General features: G+C 48.1%; 2 protein-coding genes across 2 annotated transcripts in view; one reads left to right on the top strand and one right to left on the bottom strand.

The window, feature by feature from the left end:
* Positions 1 to 26,588, bottom strand: part of SYN3 (synapsin III) — a 1,663,181-nt gene that overhangs the window by 709,051 nt on the left and 927,542 nt on the right. The gene's annotated exons all lie outside the window — the stretch shown is intronic.
* TIMP3 (TIMP metallopeptidase inhibitor 3) overlaps positions 1 to 26,588 on the top strand; it is a 65,501-nt gene that overhangs the window by 37,029 nt on the left and 1,884 nt on the right. Inside the window, exons 2-4 of the mRNA XM_069628787.1 lie at positions 14,660 to 14,742; positions 16,152 to 16,263; positions 18,185 to 18,306. Of these exons, the coding sequence (XP_069484888.1) occupies positions 14,660 to 14,742; positions 16,152 to 16,263; positions 18,185 to 18,306 (317 nt within the window). The remainder of the gene's footprint in view (positions 1 to 14,659; positions 14,743 to 16,151; positions 16,264 to 18,184; positions 18,307 to 26,588) is intronic.

Below are 26,588 nucleotides of genomic sequence, written 5' to 3'. Positions count from 1 at the left end.
AGCAAGCAAACCACCAAGAGAATCCAACTCCTGCAAAATAACGCCCTTAGAGCTGCGCTTGGAATTGCCAGGAGAGATCATATTTCGGACACTAGAAGAGCTAATAACTGGCTGTCCACAATGGACAAAATAAAACTTAAAGTCGCCTCCCTTACTCATAAATGTGTAAACAAAGTAGCCCCTCGCTATCTTGTGGATAGAATCATTAATAAACCTGAGACAAGATTAACCAGACATTCCAATACTAACTGCCTCTTGACCCCTAGATTCAAACTTGCCAGAGTGGGAGGAAACTGCTTCCAGGTTAAAGCTACCCAACTATGGAATTAACTCCCCACTCCACTCAGACTAGAACCATCATACACAAAATTTCGCCACAACCTTATAAAAATGCTCAAAGATTCTGACGGCTAAGCGAGAATCTGGCCTTAGTCCATTCCACCAGCATTTACCTTCCTTTACTTCGGACTTCTCTCGGTATGCCGATTGTAAAATCTTGTATAAAGCTCATATTGTATATATATTCTTTGTGCAATCACCTTGTAAAAATGTGTTTACTGTAATAATGGTTTTTGACTTTATATAATAACACTACAACTGTAATGTCTTCTTATGTACAACTAAGCTGTGAGTAAACTTTTGCGATGCGCCCGACTACCTTCGGGTTTGGTGCGCAATACAAGTAATAAACTAAACTAAACAAGTGACTTAAACGTAATCCCAATGAATTCTCTCCACGTGGAATAAAAAAAAACCAATTGGAGTAAAGCAGATAAATAACATAACAATATTCCACGGGGAGGGGCCAGTGGCGGGTTATGGGTTCAATGTTCCAACCATGGGGACCCCTTTAATGACACCCTTAACGTGTTCACCAGTCTGTGGAATATAATTCCACAGACTATATAAATAAATTATAAATAAAGATATAAATACATTCCCAGCAGAACCTCGCTGAGCAATGAGCGGTTGAAACTGTGCTGAGGAATTTCCAACTGAAAGCCTCCACACAGCTGCAGTTACCTAAAAATCAGCGACTGTTTGCAATACAAAGTGAGTCACATGTAGTCCTATTTTGTTTTTTCTAAACAAAGGGCATAATTTTTAGGAGTGAAGCAGATAAAACCTTATCATGCATTAATGGTGACCAGAAGCCAGGAGTTAGCCAGGAGTTAGTTAAGTAATGGGGATTCCAGCACTTGCAAGTCAGGGGACTGTTTGCTTTGCATTCTGGGACTTGCAGTTGGCCACATGTGTTTATATTCATTCAAAACGTTCTTTCTCCAGCCTTTAGGCCTTATTATGGTATATTATGTGATGTTAGGCTATGTCACACCACACTATGGGCCTCATTACAAGCTTTGCGGCACAGGAAAAGTGCTGGTCATTCTGGGACTAGCACTTTCCCTGCACCACAAAACTAAAAGTTTGCCAGTGGGGGTGACTGATTTACTACCAGCTCTTACTGCCAGTATTACCGGCAATACCGGCAATCCCCTCCATGGAGGAGTCCTGTGGGAGTCCATGGAATGGGGATTTACTGCCCTTTCTGCCACCTGCAACATTCCGGGATATCAGGCGGTGGAAACGGTAGGTCGGTTTGTTGGTATCCCATCGGAATTACCATCGGATACCGGCAAACGCATAATAAGGCCCAATGTCATGGCGCAATTTCAGGGCCCACAATTTGCAGTGATTCGCCCAGTGCCTCCCAACGGACATCTCAAAGAGACTACAACTGTAGAGACACTTGTGTTTAAAGGGACGATGGTACAAGGCAGCTTGACATGCACAATGACTTAGCAGCTGGCAAAGCCAACCACCCACCACATCACAACCACAGTATTACCATGCTGGCAAATACCAACAGAAATGAGCATTGTGTCCTTCAATCCCATCATGTGTATGGTTTGTGTTAGTGGCCAGGAGTGTCTTAAATTGCATCATTTGCTGCTAACTTGAAAGCAGTGTCTGCAAAAAATGTTTTAGCAGCGAACACCTCCCCTTCCAACCACCAAAGTTTGCCCACACCTGCCCCAACACAGTCACTGAAGGTAGCTAGCCCCTGCCCCACCATTTGAAGAGTTAGCCCCCCACTCAAGAAGCTCTGGTGTAGTTGCGTAACTGATGTAGCGAATACGTGTTCGGTCCGAGGCCTGCTTCTGCCCTGGGACCCGCATGCGCCGCAGCCCTGGAGGTAGGTCACAGGTAACTAAGCCTGTGTGTGGTCAGGCAGGGAGTCACAGCCCTGGAGGTAGTGGTCACAGGTAACTAAGCCTGTGTGTGGTCAGGCAGGGAGTCACAGCCCTGGAGGTAGTGGTCACAGGTAACTAAGCCTGTGTGTGGTCAGGCATGGAGTCACAGCCCTGGCGGTAGTGGTCACAGGTAACTAAGCCTGTGTGTGGTCAGGCAGGGAGTCACCGCCCTGGAGGTAGTGGACCAGCACCCTATTGTTATTAAAAGCGCCCCACCGCCACGGGTGCATTTAATAACAAAAGGGTGCATGCCGCACCTTTTCTCACTATGCCAGCTTGGGGGAGCCCTTAAAAGACCCCCCCAACCTGGCATGGCAGGGGGGCTAATGACGCCCTGGCGGGCACGGCACCCCGGGCGGTCGCCTGGCCCGCCCCTCCCAAAGGCCGCCTCTGATCGAACATTTGTCAATTACATCAAAACACGAGATCACAAACACACGATGAACAGGAATAAAGGAGAAAGAAGCAGACGGCAGCACAATGCTGCCCGGCAGTCTTAGGCTGGAGGCGGCACAGATCAGCTCGAGTTGGCCCATCACGGGAGTGGCATCAGTTTTGGCCCCCGGCTTACCTGATCCCATGTTGTCCAAAAGCACATCCTATCTCATGCCAAGATTGTTTTTATGTGTGTTTGTATAATAACGCCTACGTCCTTCTGTTTTCCCATATATACCTTGCTCCTTATGTTTTCCGTGTGTGTAGGGGGGGGCGGGGGAATTACACAGACCCGCATTATGCCACTTTCAGGCTAATGAAGCAAGAGGAACATTTCCCTGGACGTCCTGTTGTTGGTGATTGCTACCTTTCGTCTAATTTTGGGGGTAAGTCCTCTTGGCTCATAGCTAAGCACATGGTGGGGCTTAATTGTGTGGCTGGCATGTGCCAGCCTGGTAGGAATGCCTAAGAAGGTGCACTATATATGGGACTGTTAAAGGGGTGTGGGGGGTCCCTCCTTGCCCTCGCACCAGGCGGCGTGTTCTGCAGCGGGGCGTGCATCACTCACGCCTCGCTTGTTTAAGAGAACAGCTGGGAAGGGGCCGGGTTCAGAGGCCAGGCGGGTCTCCAGGGAAGCTACACGCATCGCGGCCGGGGTGTGGCCGCAGCGCCGGCAGTGCAAGAGGTCAGCCTCACAGATGAACTGGCCTCGGGCGATGAGGTTTCCAGATCGGCTCCCCCCCTGCCCCGTCCCGCGGGCGTCCCCACGAGCCACCTGCTCCATAGATCTATGGGAGGACAGGTTGCGTGCATGCACACGTGACAGGCACGCGGCCGCCGCTCTCAAATCCCGGCTGGGGGCTCTGAGCAGAAGAGAGGTTACATGGAATTGCAGTAGGCCCCAGCAGCCAAACCCCCCCCCCCTCTACTCGCAGCCTGGCCCAGGGCCCGAGCAAGTGAGGAGACCCTGAAGACCGAAGAAGTGTGAGCAGCACGCGGACATGCACGTTGCCCGCCCCTCCAGGCCGTGTCCAACCCAGCTCCGGTCAGGGCTGCGAAGGGGGCAGGGGGGCAGATGGGCGACACGCTATGCACACTGTCCCTCTAGGACCCCCTGCGGGGACTGACCAGCCCCTTTACATAAACCTATTCGCTCGCCTTGTAAGTCCATGAGAGGGTGTACCCATGGCTCTTAAGGATGTTCTGTGCAACACGTCACGTGACTCGTAGGATCCAGCGCCAGACGGCCGCTGGATTGGGCGAGGTCCTGGGGCACGCGAAAGGGCAGCCCCAGGGGGCAGAGGTTAACAGGCATTGGTGTTTGAAGCGGAGCTGGTGGAGAAGGATGAAGTATGACATACAGTGGCACGAAGAACCTTCCAGGAGCTGGCACAAGCGGGTAACTAGAGGAGGTCGGTGGGGGCAGTGATTGGTGGCCCGCAGAGGGCACACTTCACACACCACCAGACAGTGGGGCGATGGCTGGTTGTGGTTAAATGAGTGGGCAGTTGCAAAAACATTCCCTGAAGATTTGAGACAGCCCCCCTCCATCCGTGTGCCAAGAGGTTTTAGGGTCATGTATGTATATCATGTTGTTTGCTGTGTCGCACAATGTCGTGGGGCAGGGCAGGGGCCAGCAACGTGCATAGAGAGGGCAGAACTGCAAACGGCCCCAAGAAAAGGATACGTCAAAAGAGGGCAGCAGCGCCCTCCAGTGGTGGGGATGTTGAATGCACAGGAGTTAGAATGGGCTAAGGGGGCAGGGGGCTACTTCACCGGGTCTGGCTAATGTACTGTGGACCCTACAGCCAGATCCCGGAGGGCTCTCAACTGTCATTTTTCGGGTGTAATTAGACTTGGGGCGGGGATTTGGAGAGAGTGGGACCTAAGGAAGGCGATGATGAAAGGTATGCCGACACATGCCTCTAATGCTTAACGGGAGGAGGGGCTTCAGCTGATGGCAGCCCCTCCTGGTTTTCACTGCAACAACTGCTCTGCTGATCAGGGCCGGCCTTAGGGGAGAGCGGGCCGGGAGACCGCCCGGGTGCCATGCCCCCAGGGTGCCATTAGCTCCCTCACGCGCCAGCTCAGGAGAGTCTTTCAAGGGCTCCCCGAGCTGGTGTAGTGGGAGAAGGCACGTCAGGCGCCCTTTTGTTATTAAATGCACCCGCTGCGGCAGGGCGTATTTAATAACCATAGGGTGCTGATGCTTTGCAGCACCCTATTCACATGATTACCTCCTCGGAGCGAGGCGGTTTGCATTGGAATAGGGCGCTCATGCATGAGCGTCCTATTCCTGCATGAGCGCCCTATTCCAGTGGAGATAGAAAAGAAATGTGGCACATCCTGCCCCCCGTTGACCAGGGGCGCGTGGGGAGGGTGAGCGCCAAATCGCCCAGTGCGCTGCTGCCGCTAAGGCCGGCCCTGCTGCTGATCTCTGTTAAGCTAATAAAGCCTGCAGGCATTTGTCTTCCCCAGAATGGGCTCTGAGTACATTTCTCATGTGTCTGAGGCACTGTTATGTTTTGGTTCAAAGTTGAGCATTGGAGTTTCAGTGACTGCCCCGGTTAAGAGGGGTGCCCCTGGTGCCCTAACCCCACAACTAGTGGCAAGGTCTTGCCTGCAGAATAGAAGGAGCTGGAGCCAAGGGGGCACTGCCCAAACGATTCAGTGATCCGAGATGGGGTGGGGGTGCCCAGTGCTTATTGGACTCACTGACTGTGAGAGCCCAACAGGTTGCTTGCGTGGTGCGTGTATACTGGGGACGTAGTCGCAATGCTGTGACATGCCATAAGCTGCAAACGAACAACATTCACAAGTCAGGGCCATAGCTGTGTGTGCCTGGGGATCGGATCAGGGTATGGGCACACTTTTAGGAGGGGCACAGGGAGTGTCCCATCATCTTTGATGGCAATTTAGATTGCCCACCTGTCCCCTCATTATGCAGCATTAAGGATCCCATTGTCTATAGTGGCGTAACGTGAAAGGAAGGTGTAAAACCCTTGAGTAAGGCTTTAATGCCTTCCGTTCACACTACACCACATTTTCAATTTTGTGTGGCGGAGACGAGGGGTGGAACACAACTTGCGTTTCCACCACCTCTTTCCTCTCTGCCATACAATCCAGCATGTGTGCCTGTATAGATTTTCATGCTGACGCAAATGCTGGAGACCCCTCTGGGCTCCGCCTGCTTTATGCACCAGCATGAAGCAGGCAGACCCCATAGGGATCAATTGTAAATGCTGCCTGCCATGCGCGCATTGTAAGCAGTGTTCACAATTGAAATTAAACCCTGCCCAACATGAATGTCGGGCAGGGTTTACTCACTTTACATGGCGGAGTGCAAAAGTGCAGGGCAATAGCCACTTTTGCACTCCGCCGTGCAAATGAAAATTTGGAGTCAGGGAGATGGTAGGGAGCCGAATACGTTGCAGTGCAAACGTAACAGCTCTCCCCGTCAAATTACCCCTCGGAGCAAAATGAGCTCCTTATTGTTATTAAATGAAGAATAACAACATATGCAAGTTGCAAATAGAATCCGGCTTCATTCGCTTACTTCATAACGCTGGTTACCTCACAAGCCTCTGGAGCTAATCTGAAGTGTGCACGCCTCCCTTGACCTACAGCTAACCCCCCCCCCCCCCCCCGGCCCTCACCACCAGCACCCGCGTCCTCACGTTTTTGTTCTTTCTCTGTCCTTGTTCCCAAGTCTTGGGACGCTCTCCCACCTGATATCCGTGCACCCCCGCTCCCCAATACTGCACCACAATGCATGCCACCTGATTCCTTATCCCACTGGGCGGGGTTGGTGGGGGGATCTGACCGTGGTAGGGCTCTTTAGGCGAGAGCACAAGGTGCCCTTTAGCAATGACATCTCGGAGACCCCGGATGCTGGCTCTGATTCTATTGTAGGACTATCATCACTTCCGACATCCACAGGCCAAAGGCTTAGCACTCCTCTTGGGTCATTCCTGACAGCAGCTGCTCATCCGGTTGGCACGGCAGTGACAGGGGGCATGCTTTGAAGTTCTTGTGCAACAAGGCTATCGGTCGCTCTGCTTCAAGAGGAGTGGCCAGCTGACACCGTGCCACCGGAGCACGTGGTTTAAGCAATTTCTCTCCCTTGACGAGCTAGTGCTGCCTGGGATCCAGGGCCACACAGTTTGCTCGTCTAGTCGCCGCTGGGATTGTTGATGTTGTAGGAAGACGTGTCTTCATACGCCAGTGGGCTTGCTTGTGCAGCACAGGGGCCGCAGAAGGCCAGATCTGGGAGGAAGACCATGATCCGGAGGATGGACTGTAGAAGTAGCAAGATTCATTGTCTGTAGGGCGGCCTGGGCTTCCGGTGCTCCCGGGGCCGGTGTGGATGCCATGCCATGCACACAGCACTTGGATCTTCCTCTTATTGGGCGTCCTGTTCCAGAAGTTCACTGAAGATCCAGCACTTTACGCTGTCAACAAAAGCCAGAGCAAGCACAAGTACTCAGGGCAGGGTGCAAGCACAAATACCCAGAGGTGGGTGGACGGGCAAATTCCCAGAGGAGGAGAGAAGGGTGGACGCACAAATTCCCAGAGGAGGAAAGGAGGGTGGATGCACAAATTCCCAGAGAAAGAGAGGAGGGTGGATGCACAAATGCCCAGAGGAGGAGAGGAGGGTGGATGCACAAATGCCCAGAGGTGCAGAGGTGGGTGGATGCAGAAATACCAAGGTAAGGGTACAAGCACAAATGCACAGAGGAGGAGAGGAGGGTGGACGCACAAATGCCCAGAGGAAGAGGGTGGAAGCACAAATGCCCAGAGGAGGAGAGGAGGGTACAAGCACAAATGCCCAGAGGAGGAGAGGAGGGTGGACGCACAAATGCCCAGAGGAGGAGGGTGGATGCATAAATGCCCAGAAGAGGGTGGACGCACAAATGCCCAGAGGAGGAGAGGAGGGTGGAAGCGTAAATTCTCATAGGAGGAGAGGAGGGTGAATGCACAAATGCCCAGAGGAGGGTGGATGCACAAATACTCAGAGGAGGGTGGACCTTCAAATGCCCAGAGCAGGAGAGGAGGGTGGACACACAAATGCCCAGAGGAGGGTGCAAGCACAAATGTGCAGAGGAGAGGAGGGCGACACGCAAATGCCCAGAGGAGGGAGGAAGCACAAAACCCAGAGGAGGGAGGAAGCACAAAACCCAGAGGAGGGAGCAAGCACAAATGTCCGGAGGAGGGCGCAATCACAAATGTCCAGAGGAGGGCGCAAGCACAAATGTCCAGAGGAGGAGAGGAGGGTTGACGCACAAATGCCCAGAGGAGGGTGGACGCCAAATACCCAGAGGAGGAGAGGAGGAGAGGAGGTGGACACACAACTACCCAGACGAGGAGAGGAGGGTGGATGCACAAATGCCCATAGGAGGGTGGAAGCACAAATGCCCATAGGAGGGTGGAAGCACAAATGCCCAGAGGACGGTGAACGCACACATGCCAAGAGGAGGAGAGGAGAGTGGACGCGCAAATGCCCAGGGGGGAGAGAAGGGGGAAGCGTAAATGCCCAGAGGAGGAGGAGTGGAGGAGAGGAGGAAGACACACAATTACCCAAACGAGGACGGGGTTGGACGCGCAAATGCCCAGGGAGGAGAGGAGGGTTGATGCACAAATGCCCAGAGGAGGGCGGACGCCCAAATGCCCAGAGGAGGAGGAGTGGAGGAGAGGAGGAAGACACACAATTACCCAAACGAGGACGGGGTTGGACGCACAAAGGCCCAGAGGAGGGTGGACGCACAATTGCCCAGAGGAGGAGAGGAGGGTGAAAGTGCAAATGCCCAGAGGAGGGTGGAAGCGCAAATGCCCAGCGGAGGAGAGGAGGGTGAAAGTGCAAATGCCCAGAGGAGGGTGGAAGCGCAAATGCCCAGCAGAGGAGAAGAGGGTGAAAGTGCAAATGCCCAGAGGAGGGTGAAAGTGCAAATGCCCAGAGGAGGGTGGAAGCGTAAATGCCCAGAGGAGGGTGGAAGCGCAAATGCCCAGCGGAGGAGAGGAGGGTGAAAGTGCAAATGCCCAGAGGAGGGTGGAAGCGTAAATGCCCAGAGGAGGGTGGAAGCGCAAATGCCCAGAGGAGGGTGGAAGCACAAATCCCCACTGAAGAGTGTAGCTACAGCCCCCTGCCATATTCCATGTATTGAACTGGAAGACCCTGCACGTTACAAGATACATAGTTACGTGATTGACTCTTTGCTTGGTGTGGCGTGCCTGTTTCCCCCCGCCTCTGTGGTTGACTATTGGCTGTAAATGGCTGAGCCCATCTGAAGTAGCAGGAACTACCTACACATCTCACTTTTCCAGAAATCCCTTCTGTTATCTTACAGTGTGCGACAGCCACACTCCTGACCCTGAGAAGCCCCCACTAATTGCCACTCCCACTCCTCCCAGGGGCGGATGTTGCCTTTCTTATGAAAGTCCCACAATCCTGTGAGGCGTTCAAACCATCTTCAGAGAAGCAGCAGTGTCTCTGGCAGGCCCTCTACATGCCACGCCGTGGATGTCCCTTGAGAATGGCAAGCCTGAGGACATCATTATAATGGCGTACACTGAAGGGCATCGACACATACAGGTTGTTTGGGTTTTGTTTCATATTTGCCTTATCTTGAAGAGTTTCTCTCGCCCAGCCTTTTATCCAAAGGTGTCGCTTGGGCGCTGTTCTTGTGATGAAGAAGTCCAGGCTGGCTGGATACTGTCCGAAATGGTGAAGGACACTGGCAATGCATGGTGCCATTGTGAAGTGCCTAAAAGTCCCTCTTTGGCAGCCCCCCAAGTCTGTAACTCCATGGATCCCCCCAGCGGAGGGAAGTTTACCTTCCTTCAAGAGAGCCTTGACAACTTGTCTCTCTATGCAGGCAGTCGCCAAACAACACATCACCACGAATGGCAACACCCCTCCATCCCAGCCTGAAAAAAAGGCCGGGTCACTTTCAACACCAAACCTCAGGAACCCAACGGTTGTAGGTGCATTTTAGTCGGAGCATCCCCACACGTCTTTCAAGACCTTACTTTGCTGGTGCTGCGACGTTGCCCAACAGTGACATGTCTGTGTGGCACAAACCCTTCAAACATGTAAAAAGTGCTCCTGGGGGGAAACATTCTTGAGAATGAGTGCTTGTGGGTAATGCATGAGTGACATGCCGCAGGACTTTGTCTTTGAGGCACACATTTACTATTATTTGAAAACAGCTACTCAATTCCAATGTATTCATAGGTTTGCGATTACAAATAGTAGTGTGATATTTTTCGGAAAGTAAGGAAACACTTCTCTCTGAAGACTGCCTACCTGAAACCTCGTTGGCCTCTACTATGGGTGGCCCGCTGGCCTCCTTTGAGCCTGTCTAGTGAGGCACCTTCTTACATAGGAGTGTCTGAGGATCATGACCTCCCCATAATGCAGCGGGGCCCTTTGTATTTTGGAGAGGAACTTTACATATAAGGTTCCTCGGAGGGGTAACCTCATGCCAATAACATTGAGGTTCTTGGCAAAGAGACTGAATGGACCTTTCGTACCATGTCAATCCTCATGGACTGGAGCTACCCTCCCAGAGAATTGGTGAGGGCTTTTATCTCAATCTGAACCACCTGAGAGATGTTCCGTTCATTGGTTGAATAAAGGGTTGTATACGAATTGACCGTTTCCGAATTGCTCGCCGGAGAATTGCCTGTGCGAGAATTGACCAAATTTAAAAGGTCAATTTAGACATGTATGCGGGGGGCAACCCACCGCAACTCTCCACCCAATTAAAAAACCTGTGCAACCCCCAACCCAATAACATTAAATCATTTATTTACCCAAACCAACCATATATATATATATATATATGTCAATTGTGCAAAAGGTCAATTAGGACCTTTTAAATTCGGGCAAACGGTAAATTCTCCCCGATCAATTCGGGTAATACCGAATAAAGAACACCCCTGCTAAAGAATTGACCTGTGCAAAGAGCAAAGACCTGTCCCCCAGAGAGGGCGGTGGGGGCAGACTGCTGCTTAAAGGGTATTGGAGTTATGTGTAGAGCATCTGATATTCTGAATGGACCTAATGGAGGGTATGCCTGCATGATTGTGCTAGCTGGGCAGTGTTGCATAGCAAGGACACAAAAACGGCCCATGCGGGCTTAGTTAAATGTGACAATTGCTGCATACACACGGGGGTCTGCGGCACGTTAATTTGGAGGACGTGGGCAGCTTTAAGTGAGCCTTTGAAGGGCGTCTCGTTTCTCAAAGTGTATGGCAGTGTTTTTCCGAAACGGCTCTTCGTGTTTACAGGCAGAAGTTGGCCATGCTGTGGTAATTTTCCATTTCAGAGGTCACAGACTCTCCTCTTGTTGCGAGTCCAATTCCTTCTATAAACCAAGACAATTTCTTTCCAAGAAAAGGCTCATGCGGTCTCTTCAGCAGCGGTGTCTCTGAACATCTGCAGGGTGGGAGTACGCTATAGGTAGATTTCTTCAGCAGCGGTGCCTCCGAAGATCTGCCGGGTGGGAGTTTGCTATAGGTAAATTTCTTCAGCAGCGGTGCCTCCGAACATCTGCAGGGTGGGAGTCTGCTATAGGTAGATTTCTTCAGCAGCGGTGTCTCCGAACATCTGCAGGGTGGGAGTCTGCTATAGGTAGATTTCTTCAGCAGCGGTGCCTCCGAACATCTGCCGGGTGGGAGTCCGCTATAGGTAGATTTCTTCAGCAGCGGTGCCTCCGAACATCTGCCGGGTGGGAGTCCGCTATAGGTAGATTTCTTCAGCAGCGGTGCCTCCGAACATCTGCCGGGTGGGAGTCCGCTATAGGTAGATTTCTTCAGCAGCGGTGCCTCTGAACATCTGCATGGTGGGAGTCCGCTATAGGTAGATTTCTTCAGCAAGGGTGCCTCTGAACATCTGCAGGGTGGGAGTCCGCTATAGGTAGATTTCTTCAGCAGCGGTGCCTCTGAACATCTGCAGGGTGGGTGTCCGCTATAGGTAGATTTCTTCAGCAGCGGTGCCTCTGAACATCTGCAGGGTGGGAGTCCGCTATAGGTAGATTTCTTCAGCAGCGGTGCCTCTGAACATCTGCCGGGTGGGAGTCCGCTATAGGTAGATTTCTTCAGCAGCGGTGCCTCTGAACATCTGCCGGGTGGGAGTCCGCTATAGGTAGATTTCTTCAGCAGCGGTGCCTCTGAACATCTGCCGGGTGGGAGTCCGCTATAGGTAGATTTCTTCAGCAGTGGTGCCTCTGAACATCTGCAGGGTGGGAGTCCGCTATAGGTAGATTTCTTCAGCAGCGGTGCCTCTGAACATCTGCAGGGTGGGAGTCCGCTATAGGTAGATTTCTTCAGCAGCGGTGCCTCTGAACATCTGCCGGGTGGGAGTCCGCTATAGGTAGATTTCTTCAGCAGCTGTGCCTCTGAACATCTGCCGGGTGGGAGTCCGCTATAGGTAGATTTGATCGCAGACCGTTATTGCAAATACGATTCCATCGCAGTTTTTTAAATCGAATTTTGCCAAAAACGATAGATTCGGGGTTTGGGGTAATCATTAAAGGGTGGGGTCGTGGGGGGTGTGTGCGGGGGTCACAACCATATCTATTTTCGGTGAAATTCGTTAAAAATATGGTGGAATCGCATTCGCAGTAATAGATGCAATGGAATTACCTAGATCCGTAAGCTCATCTATGTGGCCCTTCTATGGCTGGCAGGTGCATCTCTCTGGCTCTTGGCCTCACTCCTTTGGGACTTCATCTCCCTGGCAGCCCTCCATGACCCACTGTAGCAGGTAGGCCCAGAAGGCAATGTTCATAAACTAGGAGCTGCTGGCAGCGTGTGCCTCCTTTTACCTCTGTGAACTGAGCCACCCAAGGCAGGCCATGGATCATGTTCTGAGTACAGTGAAAAGAAGAAGCTAAGACCCCTGGGCTTTGAACCGCCATGATTATTTGGGATAACTCCATGGATATCCATTGACAAAAGTCATGGTTTGCGCATTTTCACAACCATGGTTTTCATTGGAAAACCACAGGTGGGAAATGGCTCAGCAACGGACCACAAGTAACCATGGTCTAATGGTGTCCAGAGTAGCGTGGACGTACCTAATCCTGAACAGTTTAGTTAGCAATGTATAACCATGCACAGACATGATCATTTAGATGGGCCTCCATTTTGTTTATCCCCTTCATTTTAACTGTGGATTGACAATGAGTGGTCTACAAAGGAACGAATGTATGATCACGGATGACCATAATTAGGCAAGTTTGCAGCAGAATATCACTTCTCCATGAACATTTCTTTTCAGGTGAACAATCACAGGGAAAGAGGTCATCCAAAAACATAGACAAGAGACCATTTATGACAGACTCAATGTTCCTTCAGAGGAACGTGTGTCCGCTTAGTGCAGGTCCAAACCTTTAATGGTCCCTAACATTGACATCAGCACGTTTATGGATTGTATAGTGAAACCTTCTTGGTGTTGGATAGAAAGAATCATGTATATCTCCGCTAGTGCACTGATTCATGGGAGAATCCAAATATAAATCACTGTAATTGTGAAATGGATTGGGGGGTAAGAAAATAGGCTAAAGAGTGTGCAGTTGCCTCTCCAGCTACCACAGGTCCCCGCTGTGCCCTGCAGTACGTGCTATTTATTCAACCTGCTCACATTTCACATTGCTAAAAAATGATTCTGATACATTAGATGTTTAGGTGTTTATGGGTAATCAGAATCATATATTATTAACTCGAGTTTTGGAAGTGTGGTGCTGCAGACTTTGCAGCTCGCATTGTTATTGTGAACAGAAATACAAATGTTCCTCCCAAATATTAACACCCTTCCAGTTATTATCTACAAAGTAGATGTGAAAAATCAAAGAGCCATGTGCATGGATCATGGACAAAGCATAGTCCAGTTGCATCGACCGCGATCAAGCCTGACCACATGCTCGTATGCATGGACGCAATGACCCGGATCCATGGATAGACAATGAACAACATTCAGAAACAGAACGGGGATGTTACATGGACAACTCTGTCCATCCGTAATGCCCTGGACAACCAAAGAACGGGTTGAAAAAACCATTAAGTTACCACCACTTGTTTTAATCAAAGACAATCGCTGCTCTTCACCAGACACAGAAATTAGGGGGTGCTTGTTTTTTGAGAGCATAGCTTGTATTGAAGAGAAGGGATATCTTTAGAACGATAATATCAGAGCCTTTCGAGAGCTGTGAAAAAGGATGGTCATTTATTGGGACTGAGATATACAATCGGCACCTTAAAGTGAACCAGGTCCTGTTCAGAAATCCTGTCGCTGGCATCCTGATGAGGTTTAGGATGTTGCATAATGGGTCATGTGCTTATATTGGGCACTTATAAAAAAAAATGTTTTTGAATTAATAAAAGTCTACGTGTCTCTGCTCTTGAAGAGGCCGCCTCTTTCTTCACAACGATAAATGACCAACCCAAGCTATTAGGTCTCTTGCAAGGATTTGCTCAGCCTCCCTGTTTTGGTTTGAAGTCCCAGCTTCACTGGATGTTGATGTCTCTCACACACGCTTCCCCAAGATCCCTGGGTTGAAAGTCCAGATTCCTTGGGTGTTGATCCTTCCAACGATTATGTGGTTTGAAGATTTTGGGATTCACTGTTGTTTTAACCCAAGGCCCGAATCTCTCTTTCTTTGAGTGTGGGACACCTGAAATGCCTGCTCCTAGGATTTCATCTCTTGATTTGGACTCCTCTAGCGGGCGCAGGGTATTTCCGTTTCCTGTAACTCTCGGTAACGTTGACTGACGTCAACCCATCCTGCGTGCAATCTAGCCTCGACCTCTTCCCAACGTATACTTTGTTATAGGCGACTTGTAGCACCTTTCTCAGCTCTGCTTAGATACCACCAGCCGCTTGTTCAGTGCCCTCCTGTTTTTTAGGGGTGAAAAATGTCTGTGCTGTGAGCATTGTCCACTCATGACGTCGTTTTCTTTTCTGGCAGTGATCCGGGCAAAGGTGGTTGGCAAGAAGCTGATGAAGGATGGACCCTTCGGCACGATGCGGTACACGGTGAAGCAGATGAAGGTGAGGCAACTGGAGGTGGGGAGGACAGAACGTTCAGCAATTTACCACAAGAGCTGTTAATAAAAACAATGTAAAGAACTTTCCTGCAGAGTTGTCTAACTCCATGCCTTGAGGGCTGTATCCATGTCGGGTTTTCAGGATACCCCTCATTAACATTCATGAGATACATTTGCATACAATGAACCTAAATGTATGAACATTTTTCCTCATTAATATTAATGAAGGATATCTTAAAAACCCATCAGGATCCCGGACCTGGAGTTGGACTACCCTGAAGGAACCCAGCTCCCACAGGGGAGTGGAGTCAGAGCATTGGGGCTAGGGCGTCCTGAATGGGTGACATCATAATCCGCCTGAGCGTCTGTCTCTCTCTGCCTGACTCTCCTGCGAATCTGTGTGCCTCCTGCGTCAGTGAGACTGCAAGGGGGTGCATGCTACTGCACATGGCTTCGAAAGCTGCACATGACTACATGAGCTTCATGTTATCGAACTTGGTTGAGGATTTGGCCGATTCGCTATCCAAGTGCCAATTTTGTATTAATATAGCAAAATCACACAGAAAAGAGGGGTGTGGGCTTCTGACAAGATATCCTTATCACTAATCGTTTTCGTGTTTTGCAGAGCAATTTGGTTAAATCCCACCTGCTTTAATTGATAGTCAACAAGTATTTATTTTCAATCGTTTTCTCTGGCTGGCACGTGTTCTGCGCTAACATAATGCTTTTTCAAGATCAATCACATAGATGTAAAACCATATTTGTAAACAATTCTTCATGTTATGCGGTGACTTTTTTTCATATTAGCACACTTCATTAGTGCAGTTTATTGGTTCATCCCATTGTGAAGTTTGACAGCCTGGAGTTCCTGTCCGGGTCTGAGTAGGGATGCTACAAAATATGATAAGGTTACATTGGAACTTGTTGGTTGTTCCATTGGTTCCGCAATGTCCTTCTGAAGGCCCTGGAGTACAGTTTGCGAGTGCACTGCGACTGACAGAGCAATTCTTTGCGATCACTAGCACCGCTAGTCTTTACTTTTTAGCCAACTTTACTTGTTCAATGGCACCTGGAGATATATAATGAAACATTCAGAACTACAGTCCCCATCATGCATCGGACTAATGGATTAAAAGTCTTTACTAGCTGAGGCATTTTTGGTGCAGGCGGGCGAGGGGTTCTAGCCTTCCTATGGGACATTAACCAATAGCATTTCACTATTTTGTGAATGACGGGAGTAGCCCCACTGGGATCTGGAAGAGAGCGCTGCCTCTCCCACACTGTCCCGTAGCTCAACCAATGGAGTGACTAGGTCACTCTGATGAGACAGTGCTGGGAGCACCCGGTGCAATGGGCAAATGTCAATAATCCCCCAGCATTCTAATGTACTTCTCTTCTCTTTCTCTCTGTTAGATGTACCGTGGGTTCAACAAACTGCCCCATGTCCAGTACATCTACACCGAAGCCTCAGAGAGCCTGTGCGGGGTCAAGCTGGAGGTCAACAAGTACCAGTACCTGATCACAGGTGAGTGCTGACCATCTCTTGGTTCTGCCATTGATGAAGGACCAGGCTACACGCTGTCGCCAGCGGCAGAAAAGCATATGTCTACATCCCCACACCAATGAGTTTTAATGCGAAGTCCCCCCATTCTAGTATCAAGCTCTCACTAACCGCTAGGTATTATTACAATGTAACCTTGAGAAGTCACTTTTAAAACAATGTTCTTTTCCTGAGAAATATTGCCATTGGAAAAAACATGTTTTTCAAATCTGTAGGACTTTGACTGTTCTTCGACAACTAGAAAGGCATTTTTCTTGCAATTGCTCTTGTCCGGTAATTTGTTGGGAATACTGAAACGTTGCTACACTGCTGGAAATACTTCTGTCCCCAGTGCGTCCGCTCCCTATCCACGACAGGCCATCATGGAAAGGAAGAAGGGACTACGAATATTCCCTTCTTCCTTTCCCTGGCTGCCATTTAAAAAAAAAAAACATTTTCCCGATCTTTTGAATGGCTGCCATGGAAATAGAAAAGGGACGTTGTTGTCCCTTCCCCGGTGGCCATTTTTTTGACTTTCTTTTTCTGTTTCGAAACGTCGGTCATACGGGCCAGGGTACTAATAGCAATAGGCCCCTCGTAGGGGGGGGGGGCATTACCACTTCAGGTAATGCCCCTGGCCCTTCCCACTTCAGGTAATGCCCCGGGGCCTTCGTAACTATGGGCCCTGGGGAGTTATCTGAAGTGGTAATGCCCCCCCTGCTCAGGACCTATTGCTTAAATATGTAATAAAAAGTACTTCCTGAGGGACAAGCAGGAACTGGGAGACAAAGTTATCCAGGACACAGTGTAATAAAAGAGACCCATCCCCAAGAAGGGGCGGGGCTATGAAACATGTTATCTGGGAACTGCTGTAATGAAAGGAAGACTTCTTCATATAGGGACATGCAGGGGCTAGGGAATATACTAGGAAACATTTTAAAACAAATCATTCATGGGCGTGTTGTACAGCAGGAAGTGGTATACATATCTGAGAAACTCTGTACAAAATAAACACTTGCTTATAGAAAAATTATAATAAAATAACTATTCCTTAGGGAAGTGCAAAATGAGGCCGAATGAGCAGTTATCTAGGAAAAGCTGCAATAAAAGAAATGCTTCCTGACGGATGTGCACAGTGCGGCTGAGGCAGAGGTTATCTAGGAATCCCTGCAGTAAAATAAATACTTCCTTAGGCAGGTGAATATTGGGGCTGAGTGAGAGGTTATCTAGGAAACCCTGCAGTAAAATAAATACTTCCTTAGGGAGGTGAATAGTGGAGCTGAGTGAGAGGTTATCTATGAAACCCTGCAGTAAAATAAATACTTCCTTAGGCAGGTGAATATTGGGGCTGAGTGAGAGGTTATCTAGGAAACCCTGCAGTAAAATAAATACTTCCTTAGGGAGGTGAATAGTGGAGCTGAGTGAGAGGTTATCTATGAAAACATGTAGTAAAATAAATACTTCCTTAGGGAGGTGAATATTGGGGCTGAGTGAGAGGTTATCTATGAAACCCTGCAGTAAAAGAAATACTTCCTTAGGGGGGTGAATAGTGGGGCTGAGTGAGAAGTTATCTATGAAACCCTGTAGTAAAAGAAATACTTCCTTAGGGGGGTGAATAGTGGGGCTGAGTGAGAGGTTATCTATGAAACCCTGCAGTAAAATAAATACTTCCTTAGGCGGGTGAATAGTGGGGCTGAGTGAGAGGTTATTTAGGAAAAGTGGCGTTAGGAAATACTTCCTCCTAGAAAGCATGAGCTGGAGATGATGTCATCTAAGAAAGGTTGTGATAAAAAGAAATACATCATTGTTGGAGACGCATTGGTACACTGCTTTTTTGCTGTGGGTGGAATGCCCCTGTAATTTAAGCTGGGACTTGACTAAAAGCACTGCGTGTTCTTTGTCCTAGGACGTGTGTATGAGGGCAAGGTGTACACCGGCCTGTGCAACTTCATCGAAAAGTGGGAGACACTGACCCTCGCTCAACGCAAAGGGCTGAACCACCGCTACCATCTGGGCTGTAACTGCAAGGTAAGAGCTTCTGGGTGGGCAGGCGTGCGCCTTCATTGGCGGAGCAGTGTGCAAAGTGTTATATCTGACACAGCTGGGGACGCTATGCATGAAGGGCAGTGTACTGTTGCTCATTTTAGACAATGAAATCAGACCCACTTTCCCAAAATCAAAAAATATCAAATATGGTTGAAGGGACATGTACTGGTCCCATCTTGCTTCCGTCTATACCCCTGCACTGACCTGTCTTTATCAGACGTGTCCTCCACACCAGGCCGCAGGGGAGGTAGGGAGCAGGGGTGTGGCTAGATCTGGAAAAGATCCAGGGCTATGCTAATGTCGGGAGGCGGGGCTAGCTAGCCTTCTGCTTGTAGCCCCTGAGGTTCTATCCAGGGCTACAACCAAAAGACCCGGGGCTATAGCCCCCTCTATTGTCTAATCTAAAGTCGGGGTTTAAGGAAAAAAAATCATCATTCTGTTGCAAAGAGTGGATTACAACATGACCCCGTGCTTTAAACGCAAGTATGTTTTTACATGCCTAAAATAACGCCCTTTGAAATTAACACTGCACTGTTTTCTTTCGAGTGGCAAGAAGTAGGTAATGCAACCAAAACAAAGCCATGGTATTCAAGAATAAATGAGTGAGTGACGAATTCCTCATGACTGCCATAAATATGAGGACCTGCCCTTATTGTATATTGTTTAGGATCATCCGGCTTCCTGCTGCTGGGAACCTGCCCTAACAGGATAATGTTTAGTATCATCCGGCTTCCTGCCACTGGCAACCTGACCTTATTGTAGTTGGTTTAGTATCCGGCTTCCTGCCACTGGGAACCTGCCTGCCCTTACTGTGTATTGTTTAGGATCATCCGGCTTCCTGCTGCTTGGAACCTGCCCTTATTCTATATTGTTTAGTATCATCCGGCTTCCTGCTGCTGGGAACCTGCCCCAACAGCATATTCTTTAGGATCATCCGGCTCCCTGCTGCTCTGAACCTGCCCTTACTGTATATTGTTTAGTATCATCCGGCTTCCTGTCACTGGGAACCTACCCTTACTGTATATTGTTTAGGATCATCCGACTTCCTGCTGCTCTTAACCTGCCCTTATTGTATATTGTTTAGTATCATCCGGCTTCTTGTCGCTGGAAACCTGCCCTTACTGTATATTGTTTAGTATCATCTGGTTTCCTGCCACTAAGAACCTGCCCTTTCTGTTTATTGTTTAGGATCATCCGGCTTCCTTCCACTGGGAACCTGCCCTAACAAGATATTGTTTAGGATCATACGGCTACCTGCTGCTGGGAACCTGCCCTTACTTTAAATTGTTTAGTATCATCCGACTACCTGCCACTGGGAACCTGCCCTTACTGTATATTGTTTAGTATCCTGCAGCTACCTGCCCTAACAGAATATTGTTTTGTATCATCTGGCTTCCTGACACTGGGAACCTGCCCTTACTCTAGTTTGTTCAGGATCATCCGCCCTCTTGCTGCTGGGAATCTGACCTAACAGGACATTGTTTTGGATCATCCGGCTTCCTGCCACTAGGAACCTGCCCTAACAGGATATTGTTTAGTATCATCCGGCTACCTGCTGCTGGGAACCTGCCCTTACTTTAAATTGTTTAGTATCATCCGACTTCCTGCTGCTGGGAACCTGCCCTTACTGTGTATTGTTTAGTATCATCCGACTACCTGCCACTGGGAACCTGCCCTTACTGTATATTGTTTAGTATCCTGCAGCTACCTGCCCTAACAGAATATTGTTTTGTATCATCTGGCTTCCTGACACTGGGAACCTGCCTTTACTCTATTTTGTTCAGGATCATCCGCCCTCTTGCTGCTGGGAATCTGACCTAACAGGACATTGATCATCCGGCTTCCTGCCGCTAGGAACCTACCCTAACAGGATATTGTTTAGTATCATCCGGCTTCCTGCTGCTGGGAACCTGCCCTTACTGTATATTGTTTAGTATCATCCGGCTTCCTGTCGCTGGGAACCCACCCTAACAGGAAATTGTTTAGAATAATTCGGCTTCCTGCCACTGGGAACCTGCCCTAACAGGATATTGTTTAGGATCATCCAGACCCCCGCCGCTCGGAACCTGCCCTAACAGGATATTGTTTAGGATCATCCAGACTCCCGCCGCTCGGAACCTGCCCTAACAGGATATTGTTTAGTATCATCTGGCTTCCTGCCGCTGGGAACCTGCCCTTATTGTATATTGTTTAGTATCCTCTGGCTACCTGCCCTAACAGAATTTTGTTTAATATCATCCTGCTTCCTGCGAACCTGCCCTAATAGGATATTGCTTAGTATGATCTGGCTTCCTGCCACTGGGAACCTGCCCTAACAGGATCTTGTTTAGGATCATCGAGGTGCACGCCAGTGGGAACCTTCCCTAACGGTGTATTCTTATCTGTCATCAGGCTAAATGCCGCCGTTAATTATTGAGTTCAGGAAGTTATGGAAGAAACGGTTGCTCGTCTGCCTTTCTATCTCACTCTTTTATTTACATGCCAAAGCCTGGCCGGTTAATGGATAACTGTTCAATGATTACGTATACAAGATCCCCGGTGTCCACAGCTCCAAGGCAGAGGTACTCTTGATAAAGCACAGGATGCAAGAAACACACGTCGGCTGATGTATGCACATAACCCACGTGATCTCTACAAGAGACGATGTGACACTTTATATGAAGGGGAACTTATTTCAGGTTTTTTTTAAAACTCTTCCTTTTATATAAATGGTGTCTGCATCCTTCTTGTGTATCCTGTTGCAATCATGACTATTTATGAAAAAGCATGAACCACGTTAGACATGAAAAACAACGTGATAATCAACACATGCCAGATCAGGGAACATATTTTTTGTTGGACTCTTTAATTAAAAAAATCTTACACTTCACTTAAGGCTTAAGCAGTTGCCTTGGAACCCAGAACAACACTCCCAGTAGCACTACATTTATAATAAAAAACATATGTTGTCAGCTGCTATTCAATATTGCCCCAGCATTTCTGCTGAACAGAGCTTCCTGCTGCCATCCAACTCAATACCTGCTCTCCTCCCCCTAGTCATTCCAGAATGCAGGCATGAGAGGATAGGAGGCAAACTGCGGTTTTAGCATCCAAGCTACGGAACCCACCAGCAATCACCCTCTGCGTTGCAAAAAATTACCTATCAAGGTTTTGTCTACTAAGACATAGGGGCACAGCTGATCAATCTCTTCCACAGAGCCAAGATGCTCATCCTGTTCAATAAAAACACAATGCACAACATGGCAATGAGCCCTTTTCTGGTTATCTTTACAATGAGAAGACTTCGCACTGATGCGCCATCAAATTCTCGGGTATTCTCCCCCACCTTGATAAGAGCCAGCATTATCATCGTTGAAACCTAAAGTTTCCAACCTGAAGACTCAGTACTTGTGTCTTGTCATCGTGCAGGATTCCATCTTGGGTTGGGATAACTCAGCAATTCTTTATCAGTCTCTCTCCGTGGATGACTCACGTCCAGATGGATAGCTTATGAGTTTAGTGCTTGCCTCAATCATAAGGCCAGCCTTCACTTTGTGAGTTCGAATCCCTCTGTAGTGCAGGTTTAGCCATTCATCGTTTTGAGTACCATTAAATTCAGTTATAATAACGTGCGATTACAGCGTTTATCAGTTGGGGCAATCCTGCATGAGCCACTATAAGAACACACATTGTTACCACTGTGATGACCCACCATATCTTCTCATCATAGAATTCATGGGTTACCTTTTTCACTGCACCGACTATTCACTTCTGTCTCATTATGTTATCACTACCCGGCGAGGGGGGTGTGGCGGCCTCCCAGCCAATGGGGAGGCTCAGAACGAGGGCGTTAGCAGATGGTAATCCCGCCGTCCTCAGCCTCCTCAGGGCTGGCAGCCGCCATCTCTCCTCACCAGGAAATGGGGTAAGTCTTTCCCACCCTCCTACCCCCATAAACAGAATTCCATCCATGCCCTTCCACCCCCACTTACCTTCTTTTCAGTCCCCAGCACGTCTGCTCCCGATCTGCGACAGGCCATCATGGAAAGGAAGAAGTGACTACATGTGGTCTCTTCACTCCTTTCCATGTCTGCCATTTTTTTTGTTTACCTTTTTTCCTATTTTTTGAATGGCCACCATGAAAACGGAGAAGGGACTTGCATATTTGGCGGAAAAAAAACTTGCCTACTTGGTGACTTTTACCAGGTGACATTATCACATGGAACCAGCCAGATTTCTGGATTCCCACTCTCGAATTACGATTGCCAAAGGACAATCTCCAAGGGGTATGTAAACTTCCCTTGGATAACCTTACCTGAGTAGGGAACTACCTGGCCGGGTGGTTCCTACAATGGGGCAATGTACGAGTTGGAAACGACACTGAACTGTGGCTCTGAGTTGCTGCAGGCAGGCCTGGCACATGACTCAAGCAGCACTGCCAGCATTTCAGGGCTTCACAGGCCTGGCAAAGACTTCTAGCAGCACTGCCAACATTTCAGGACTTCGGCATCCATCTTTTTGTACCGTAGGCGACTGTAACCTAGAAATGGGATAGGAACAATGGCGGCTCTGGGCAGAGGACACACAAGCGCCTTTTGTCCTGTTCGCTCCAGTCCATTTGCATTCTGAGGGACAGTCGAGTCTGTCCCGTCCATGGAATTCCAAACACGCACCCAGAGGCTAGGGGAAGTCGGCTGCCCTTGCTTGTCTGTTCAAGATGGGTCACCAAGCCAACAGTTTTTCTATGGTGAAAGCACTGCCATGTGCCGATTCTTGGGGTCCAGCCACAAGAAGGGAAGCAATGGCACCAGTGTTTGACAACGCGGCAGACTAAGGGACCTTTCTCATTGACTCCAACACGCCATCGCTTTTAGAACATGCATGTGTGTTCCTGTTATCACGAGGATACATTTTCCAGCAAGGTACATCGTCCTTTCCCTGAGGAAAACCAAATTAACATTCATGGACGAATAATTATCATCAATGGCCGACATTTAATAGTAATGAAGTGTAAATGTGGTTTGCCAGTGAACATAAAAACAGGGCTGATTTACCATTAGGTCCTAGAGGCTCGTGCCGTGGAGAGGGAGTCAGTGACAAGGGGATTCCTGGCTAGAAGAGTGATGCTTCTGTTCATAGACAGCGAGAGTGTACAAGGCCCATATTCCCAAATTACTGTGAATGCAAGCAGATGTCCAAGGCCAAATTATAATGATGTTTTATTATATAATACTTACGCTTAAGCCATTTATATTGAACAAATATACATACAATATCACCCACCCTGTGTTGGTACTCATTTATCAACCTCAGAAAGATGAAAGGATGAATTAGCCTTGCCGGGAATCGAACCTGCAACCAGCAGATCACACACACATCTCAGCAGCAAGCGCTCAACCCACTGAGCTATCTTACCAGCTATACCTTTCTCACTGGCTATTGCAAAATGAGCAATTACATGCCTGAATACCCTTAAAAGAAAATTACACTCTGTAGTGAGTACCATTAAACTTGTAACTGAGATGTAACAGGCCAGTTCATCTACAGGTCTGGTGCAAAGTTGGCCACATGTCAAGCCTGAGTGGATCTACTTTTCAGGCTTTAGAGGATGGCAAAATACATACCATTAGGAGGGTTCATAACTGTGTGTTAAAGAATTTAGAATAGTGCAGGGAAAGCAGCGCGCTCACACGGCATCTCATACCTTGGGCACTCATTACCTCCTACATTCAAATAAACACCCTGAACAGCATGCCATGGTGATAGGAAAGATGCACACATTACAATAAAGCATTAATCATGACACAATGAAATCAATGGCCACTTTACGTGCTATGTCAAACATGTGTACACTGTACACAGGCTTTTAAGCACAAGGATTTTGTCAAGTGACCGAGGACACCAAGATGTAAGGTCTTGTGATGATCGTAAAAGAGACATAGGCAAAAGAATACGTGCTAGACACACACACACACACACACCCCCCCCCTTCCTTTGCATGTTATGCAGGCTCTCTACATGCTGGGCAGACTATTGTTTTCCTGTTTTCCAAATGTGCATTTTACACTTCCATAAAAAAAACAAAAGAAATTTCCAAACTGAAAAATGCTGCTTGCGTTCACTAGTTTTCTTTGAAATTTTTTTTTTGTCAGTCACTAAACATACTCTGTTATTTGTGTGCCCCTCTGTGTTTTAACACAGGTTATATGCTTGTCAAACTGGTTAATCACAGCCTTAAGAGAGGTGAACATGTCACTGCTACCAGGCCTTCTCTCAATTGGTTATCTGAAACTCAATATCATGTGCCCGTTACAGAAACAACTCTGTTAAGCCTCCCCAAATATTTCCGCCATCGAGACCTACTCTATAGGTCTGGGGGGATCATTCGATACACTTCAACCAACCTCCTTTCCATCTGCAAATTCCAATATAAAGCTATTGCTGGCACACTAGTTTACATGTTTTGTACCCAGCAGTGGAGCTGAAATCCAAGTAACCTGGGAGCCAGCCATCCAATGTTTGCATCCTCAAAGCCCTCACATCTTCTAAAATATGCCACCTCTTTAATCCATAATTGGTTGACGAGTGCCAAAGGGTATTGAGCTCTGGATCAGTGCAATACAAATATCACTCATTCGCTCACTCACTAAGTCATTGACTCACTCCCTAATTCATATCAAGACCAGTTCGTAGAGTGGAACGTTATGCTATGCTTGTTTAGAAATTATATCATTCAAATTAAATACAACGGTGTGGCCGGCACAATGTAAACAAAGCAAATGTTCACACGTAGTGCCAACAAAAAAAAAGATTCCTTGGTATTTCACCGACTCAATTTAACATTGTGGGGATGTACAGTAAATGTCATAAAGTAAGAACAATCCTGATATTAATCAGTTTTGAAATGCAAAATTGTGTATCACTGTAAGTAGAACTGCAATTCTGTTCTTTTCTGTGTAGATCCTTATTGGAGACGTTGCCTTGAATAGCGTTATCAGTCACACACTGAGTTAAAAGAAATGTTATCAAACCCAAACAATAAATTCTAATAACAACATGAGTTTCCTTTTTTGTCATACACTTCAGCTGGAACGAATTGAAAATAATGTGTTCGGCTAACCTTGCAAATCTAGATATGTCTCGTCCTTAATGGATTCCATCTAACTGAAAATACTATTAAGGGGAGAAACAATTTCGGTAGAGCTAGGAAGAGAGCTTACCAGGCACAAGGTGAGGCTTACGAATTCAGCTTGATACGCCATTAACGTGCCGGGAAGAAATAAGAAACAAATGGCTATCAGTATGAGTTGAAAGATGTCATTATGGAAAACAGTAAATTATGCAACTGGGAGAAGAAACGCATTCCACCCGCTGGAACAGCTTCTGACGATGGCGCGAGATGGTTAGAGGATAAGGCAGGAACCTTTCCTGAGAACAATTAAGGGCACAGATCAGACAGCCGCGCATCCGAAGGGTGCAAAGTGAACAATTAGACTCTAATTGTTCACTGTGGAGATGGTAACTTCGGAGGAAAATGTCACTCCACTTTGGAAGCACTGACACAATTGTCACAAATGGAATCGAAGTAGGGATAGCTGACACTGTGTGGCTCACACTGATCCTGCCCCAGCCCCTTTGACATCTCTGTCAAAGAAGAGTGGGCTCCCTCAAGCAAGACAGTGTCGAGGGGGCGCATAAGGCCATCTGTAGTACTACAGGCAGCCGCAGAAGCAGATACTGACATCTGTCAGTGAATTCACAAGCCGCTCCAGTGGCACAGCAGGCAAGCTCCTTGACCAGGGTTCAGATCCCAAACATGGACACTAACTGCATAACACACCAGAAAACAATTGTGATTCAGATAGTGTTTATTTTTCAGAATCTCCAGCGTAGCTTTGGCAACCTCTGCTGTAGTGGATACCATTAAACTAGTAACCTAGATTTAACAGCAGCCCAGTTCATCTGCAGGTCTGGTGCAAAGTTGGCCACGTGTCAAGCCTACGTGGATCTACTTTTCAGGCTTCAGAGGTTGGAAAATACATTCCACTGTGAGGGTTCATAACTGTGTATTAAAGAATTTAGTGTAGCGCAGGGAAAGCAGCGCACACACCCAGCATCCCGTACTCTGGGCACTCATTATCTCCTACATGCAAAAACACATCCTGAACATCATGCCATGTAAATAGGAAAGATAGACACATTACAACAAAGCATTAATTGTGGCACAATGAAGTCAATGGCCACTTGATATGCTATGGTCAAACATCTCTACAGTGTACACACGC

Source organism: Ambystoma mexicanum, chromosome 12 (assembly GCF_040938575.1).
Source record: "Ambystoma mexicanum isolate Mex_15411 chromosome 12, UKY_AmexF1_1, whole genome shotgun sequence".
NCBI classification, from domain to species: Eukaryota; Metazoa; Chordata; class Amphibia; order Caudata; family Ambystomatidae; genus Ambystoma; species Ambystoma mexicanum.
Note: the sequence above shows the minus strand (reverse complement) of the source record. Positions and strands in the feature narration are given on the sequence as shown.